The 6,855-nt window shown below is 39.1% G+C and overlaps 1 protein-coding gene across 1 annotated transcript; it reads left to right on the forward strand.

The window, feature by feature from the left end:
- Positions 1-4,418: 4,418 nt before the first annotated feature.
- Positions 4,419-4,789, forward strand: LOC114885692 (cytochrome c oxidase subunit 6C-like). The gene has a single exon (XM_029205868.1). The coding sequence runs from the start codon at positions 4,435-4,437 to the stop codon at positions 4,660-4,662; it is 228 nt and encodes a 75-aa protein (XP_029061701.1). The 5' UTR covers positions 4,419-4,434; the 3' UTR covers positions 4,663-4,789.
- The last annotated feature ends 2,066 nt before the right edge of the window (positions 4,790-6,855 follow it).

A 6,855-nucleotide genomic window follows, 5' to 3' on the forward strand; every position in this document is an offset into this window, starting at 1 on the left:
TAAATTTCCCTTGAGTCTATTTTCTTCCCTCTTTTTCCATTGATTCTCCCCTAGTCCAGGCATTCATGTCACTTGCCTAGATGATGGCAGTAATCTCCAGTCTTGTCCCTTCCTGTCTTTCCAAGACATACAGCTAGAATGGTCTTGCCAAAATGCAATTCTGACCATGACACTTCCCTACTTCAAGCTTCAATGTCTTCCCAGTAGCCCACAGCCACTGGTGCATCCCTAGGGAACTTGTTATAAATAGAGGCTCAGACCCCAACCCCCTGCAGACGTGGGTGGTACCTTGGCACATGTGATCATAACACATTTCCTAATGTATCTGGTGCAAAATAAAATTGAGAAGCAAGGAAGGAAAAACTCTACAAGGCCTGAAAGGTCCTCCTTGACCCAGCCCTCAGCAACCTTTCCCATTTCATCTTCTGCCTCTTCCTTTTCTCTGCTACCCATTTACTCTTTACATATTCGACAAGTATTTATTGAGCACCTAATAAGTGCAGGCACTAAGGACACAAGGGTGAGCAAAATAGACATGGCCCCTGGAGCTTATAATCTAGTTGGAGAGAATGATAGTAACCTAATAATCACACTCATGAAAATGTAAATATAAACTGCTATACATTTTTTTAACGAGAGGAACACAATCCTAAGAGAGTATATTGTAGAGCAACCTGACCTAAATTTGAAGGAGTTAGGGAAACTTCCCTGAGGAAGCAATACTTGAACTGAGATATGAGAGATGAGTAAGTTAATAGAAAAGGCTGAATAAGGAGAAGAGAGTGATCTAGTTATAGAGAATTGCATGTGCAAAGGCCCCGGGTAAGCAGGAGTACAACATGTTCCACAAACAGAAAGAAGGTCAGTGTAGCCATATTAAGAGGGAGAAAAGGTACAGAGGGAGACTGCAGAGGTTGAGAGGGCCAGACCATGCAGGGCTTCATCAGCCACTTTAAGACTTGGGGTCTTTACCCTAAGAATAATTGGACCTAGTTAGATCTAATTAGCTTTAGAGGGGTGACTTCATTTGTGTGTGTGGTTTTTTTAATCGTGCCTGCTTGCCATGTGGAGAGCACATTAGACCAAAGTGGATTCAAGGACATCAGTAAACTAAGAGAGTAGGCTAAGCAAGAGATAATATAATGAAAACTTAGACTAGGGTGATGATTATAGAGCTAGAGAGGAGCTGAAAGATTCAAGGGTCATTTAGGAGGTAAAATGGACAAGATTTGATAATGGGCTGATATGGTGGTGGAGGGTGGGAAGTGTCAAGGATGACAACCCAGTTTTTGCCCTAGACACCTCTTTGGATGGTGATGCCATTCCATGAGAAGGGGAAAATTAGAAGAAGGTCACACGAATATCCGACAAAATGGACTTCAAAACAAAGAATATATCTGGGATATGGAGGGACATTGCAGAATGACAAAGGGGCCAGTTCATCAGGAAGCTATAAGAATCCTAAATGTGTATGCACCCAACAACAGAGTTTTTAAAAACATAAAATAGAGGGACTTCCCTGGTTGTCCAGTGGCTAAGACTCCAAGCTCCCAGTGCAGGGTGCCTGGGTTCGATCTCTAGTCAGGGAACTAGATCCCACATGCTGCAACTAAGAGCCCGCATGCCACAACTAAGAGCCCACATGCCACATCTAAGAGCTCACACTCAGCAACAAAAATCCCGCGTGCCACAGCTAAAACAAGGCGCAGCCTAATAAATTAATTAATTAATTAAAAAAAAACATAAAATAGAAATTAAAAGAACTGAAAGGAGAAGTAGATTAATCCAAAATTATGCTTGGAGGCCTCAATATTCCTTTCTCAATAATTAATAAGACAAATAGAAAATCAGTAAAGGGCTTCCCTGGTGGCGCAGTGGTTGAGAGTCCGCCTGCCGATGCAGGGGACATGGGTTTGTGCCCCGGTCCGGGAAGATCCCACATGCAGCGGAGCGGCTGGGCCCGTGAGCCATGGCCGCTGAGCCTGCGCGTCCAGAGCCTGTGCTCCGCAGCAGGAGAGGCCACAACAGTGAGAGGCCCGCGTACTGCAAAAAAAAAAAAAAAAAAAAACCACAATACAAGAAAAATATAGATCAATATCCTCCATGAACATTAATTCAAAACCCTTACCAAAATATTAACAAATCAAATCCAACAACAGATAAGAAGAACAATACGTCATAATCAAATAGGGTTTCTCCCTGGTATGGCAGATTGGTTGAATATTTAAAATCAATTAATGTAATTCATTTTATTCATAGACTAAATAAGAAAAATCATATGTCCATCTCAATTGATGCAGAAAAAACATTTAACAAAGTTCAACATCCATTTATGATTAAGAACTCTCTTAGGACTTTCCTGGTGGTCCAGTGGTTAAGACTTCACCTTCCGGTGCAGGGGGTGTGGGTTCAATCCCTGGTTGGGGAGCTAAGATCCCACATGCCTCGGGGCAAAAAAAAACAAAACATAAAACAGAAACAATATTGCAGCAAACGCAATAAAGACTTTAAAAATGGTCCACATTAAAAAAAATCTAGGGGCTTCCCTGGTGGCGCAGTGGTTGGGAGTCCGCCTGCCAATGCAGGGGACACGGGTTGTTCGTGCCCCGGTCCGGGAGGATCCCACATGCTGCGGAGCGGCTGGGCCCGTGAGCCATGGCTGCTGGGCCTGCGCGTCCGGAGCTTGTGCTCCGCAATGGGAGAGGCTGCAACAGTGAGAGGCCCGCGTACAGCAAAAAAAAGAAAAGAAAAACTCTCAGCAAACTATGAATAGAAGGGAATTTCTTTGACCTGATGAAGAACATTTACAAAAAACCTAGGGCTAACATAATTTTTAATAGTGAAAGAATGAATGTTCTCCCCACAAGATCAGGACCAAAGCAAAGGTATTTGCTGTCTCACCACTTTTATTTAACATTGTAATGGAGGTGTTAGCTAGTGCAGTAAGTCAAGAAAAAGAAAATAAGGCATACAGATTGGAAAAGAAGAAATAAAGCTGCCTTTATTCACAAATGAAATGATATTCTATGTAAAAGGTTTCAATCTACAAAAAAGCTACTGGTGTAAGAGAGTTTAGCAAAGTTGCAGGCTAAATGATCAATATACAAAATCAAACATATTTCTATATACTAGTAATGAACAATTGGATATTGAAATTGAAAACACAATATCATTAACAATCAGACTTAAAACATAAAATACCTTCCAATCAAACAAAACATGTGCAAGATGTGTGTGCTGAAAACCACAAGACATTAATGAAAGAAATTAAAGAAGATCTAGAATGGTGAGATATACAAAGTTCATGCATTTAATGCAGTCCCAATCAAAATTCCAGTAAGCTTTTATTTAGAGATTGACAAACTGCTTCTAAAAATTTATATAAAAAAACAAAGGGCCTAGACTAGCCAAAACAATTTTGAAAAAGAAGAAAGTTGAAGAACTCACACTACCTGGTTTCAAGACTTACCATAAAGCTATAGTAATCAAGACAGTGGGGTATTAACATAAGGATAGATATATATACATCAGTGGAACATAAGAGCTCAGAAATAGACTCACACAATGGTACCAAAGTAAATCATTGCAGAAAATATAGTCTTTTCAACAAATAGTGCTGGAACAATTGGACATCCGCATGCAAAAAAAAAAAATTAACCTCAACCCATACTTCATGTCATAGACAAGAATCAACTCAAAACAAAAAACCTAAAAATATCCAACTTCTAGAAGAAAACATAAGAAAAAAAACTTAGTGATCTTAGGTTAGGTAAAGATTTCTTAGAACACACACACACACAAATAAACCATTAAAGAAAAATTTGACAATGGAATTTTACCAAAATTAAAAATGTCATCTATTCTAATGACACTGTTAAGAAAATACAAAAGTAGGGACTTCCTTGGTGGCACAGTGGTTAAGAATCCACCTGCCAATGCAGGGGACACAGGTTCAAGCCCTGGTCCACGAAGATCCCACAAGCCATGGAGCACCTAAGCCCGTGCGCCACAACTACTGAGCCTGCGCCTAGAGCCCATGCTCCGCAACAAGAGCAGCCACCGCAATGAGAAGCCCACATACCACAACGAAGAGTAGCACCCACTCGCCACAACTAGAGAAAGCCCTCACCCAGCAATGAAAACCCAACGCAGCCAAAAAATAAATTTATAAAAAAAAAAGAAAGAAAATACAAAAGTAAGCCACAGATTGGGAGAAAATATTTGCCAAACACATTAACTCAAATGAATCTTAGGCCAAAATGTAAAATCTAGAACCATAGGCCCCTGCCCGGGCCACGCTCGCCGAAAGTTGGGATGCTGGCCCGCATGCCGCGGCCTTCAGGCCCGGGTCACAAAGTGGACCCTGTGGGACCTGCTGGAGTGTTCTTGATTGCGTGACCTTGAAATAGTCTGCTGTCAAGGAGAAAAACTACCATGGCTTCCAGTTCTTTGACAAAACCTCAGATGCGTGGCCTTCTGGCCAAGCGTCTGCGATTTCATATTGTTGGAGCATTCTTTGTCTCCTTGGGAGTTGCAGCTTTCTATAAGTTTGCTGTGGCTGAACCAAGAAAGAAGGCATATGCAGATTTCTACAGAACTTATGATTCCATAAAAGATTTTGAGGAGATGAGGAAGACTGGTATCTTTCAGAGTGCAAAGTGATTTTGGAATATAAAGAATTTCTTTGGGTTGAGTTCCATGGAAGTTTGTCACTTACCTGTGTTCCTGAACTATGAACTACTAATATCTGGGCTAAGGAATAGTTTCTCATGATAAGTAAACGATTAACCAAAAAAAAAAAAAAAAGAAAAATCTAAAACCATAAATCTTCTAGGAGAAAACAGAAAAAAATCTTTGTGACTTTCACATAAGCAAAGATTTCTCAAATACAGCACCAGGGCATGATCCTTAAACTAAAAACTTGATAAAATGGACTTCTTCAAAACCAATAGCTTCTCCACAAGAGACACCATTAAGAAAATGGAAAGACAACTACAGACTGGAAGAAAATAGTTGTAAATCACATATATGATGAAAGACTTAAATCTAGATATATTTTCTAAAACTCCTGTAAATAAATAGTAAAAAAGACGACCCAATATTTTAAATTTAATTTTATTTTTTTACTGAAGTATAGTATATTTACAATGTTGTGTCAGTCTCTGCTATACAGCAAAGTGACTCAGTTATACACATAGAGACATTCTTTTTTTATATATTCTTTTCCATTATGGTTTACCACAGGAGATTGAAAATAGTTCCCTGTGCTATACAGTAGAACCTTGTTTATCCATCCTATATGTAATAGTTTATATCTGCTAATCCGACACTCCCAGTCCTTCCGTCCCCCAGCCCCTACCCCCGTGGCAACCACAAGTCTGTTCTCTATGTCTGTGAGCCTGTTTCTGTTTTGTAAATAGGTTCATTTTGCCATATTTTAGATTCCACATATAAGTGATATCATACAGTATTTGTCTTTCTCTTTCTGACTTACTTCATTCAGTATGATAATCTCTAGTTTCATCCATGTTGCTGCAAATGGTAATTATTTCGTTCTTTTTTATGGCTGAGTAGTATTCCATTGTGCATATGTACCACATCTTTATCCATTCATCTGTTGATGGACGTTTAGGTTGTTTCCATGTTTTGGCTATTGTGAATAGTGCTGCTATGAACATAGGGGTGCATGTCTTTTTGGATTATAGTTTTGTCTGGTTATATGCCCAGGAGTGGGATTGCTGGATCATATGGTAGTTCTATTTTTAGTTTTCTGAGGAGCCTCCACACTGTTTTCCGTTGCGGCTGCACCAACTTACACTCCCACCAACAGTGCAGGAGGGTTCCCTTTTCTCCACTCCCTCTCCAGCATTTGTTATTTGTAGACTTTTTAATGATGGCCATTCTGACCAGTGTGAGGTGGTACCTCATTGTAGCTTTGATTCGCATTTCTCTAATAATTAGTGATGTTGAGCATCTTTTCATGTGTCTCCTGGCTATCTGTATGTCTTCTTTGGAGAAATGTCTATTAAGGTCTTCTGTCCATCTTTTGATTGGGTTATTTGTTTTTTTCTTGAGTTGTATGAGCTGTTTGTATATTTTGGAGATTAAGCCCTTTTCTGTCTTATCATTTGCAAATGTTTTCTCCCATTCCGTAGGCTGTCTTTTCGTTTTTTTATGGACAACCCAATATTTTTTAATGGGCAAAAGATTTGCACTGACACTTCATCAAAGAAGAGACACAGATGGCAACAAAAGCACATAAAAAAGTTGCTCAACATCATTAGTCATTACGAAAATACAAATTAAAATGACAATGAGATATTACTATGCACCCACCAGTAAAGCTGTAATTTAAAAAAAGAAAAACAAGAGAAAGTGCTGGTGAGGGTGAAGAGCAATTAGAACCCTCATACATTACTGGTGGGAATGCAAAATGGTACAGTTACTTTAGAAAATAGTTTGAACACAATATTATAAATTAACTAAACTTCAATTGAAAAACAGTTTGGCAGTTTCTTAGAAAGTTAAACATATACTTATCATACAACACACCATCCCATTCCTAGCTATCTTATCCAAGAAAAATGAAAACTTATATCCACACAAAGAACTGTGCACAAATATTTATAACACCTTTATTCATAATTACTAAAAACTGGAAACAACTCAAATACCCACGTACTGGTGAATGAATAAACTAATTGTGATACCGCCATACAGTAGAATACTATACAGCAAAAAGAGGAACGAAGTGCTGATACATGCAATAACATGGGTGAAACACAAAAGCATTATGCTAAGTGAAAGAAGTCAGAGACAAAAGCTAACATAGTCTATGATTCAATCTACGTGGCA

This window comes from Monodon monoceros, unplaced genomic scaffold (genome assembly GCF_005190385.1).
Source record: "Monodon monoceros isolate NGI ecotype Baffin Bay Population unplaced genomic scaffold, NGI_Narwhal_1 Super_Scaffold_6, whole genome shotgun sequence".
Classification (NCBI taxonomy): Eukaryota; Metazoa; Chordata; class Mammalia; order Artiodactyla; family Monodontidae; genus Monodon; species Monodon monoceros.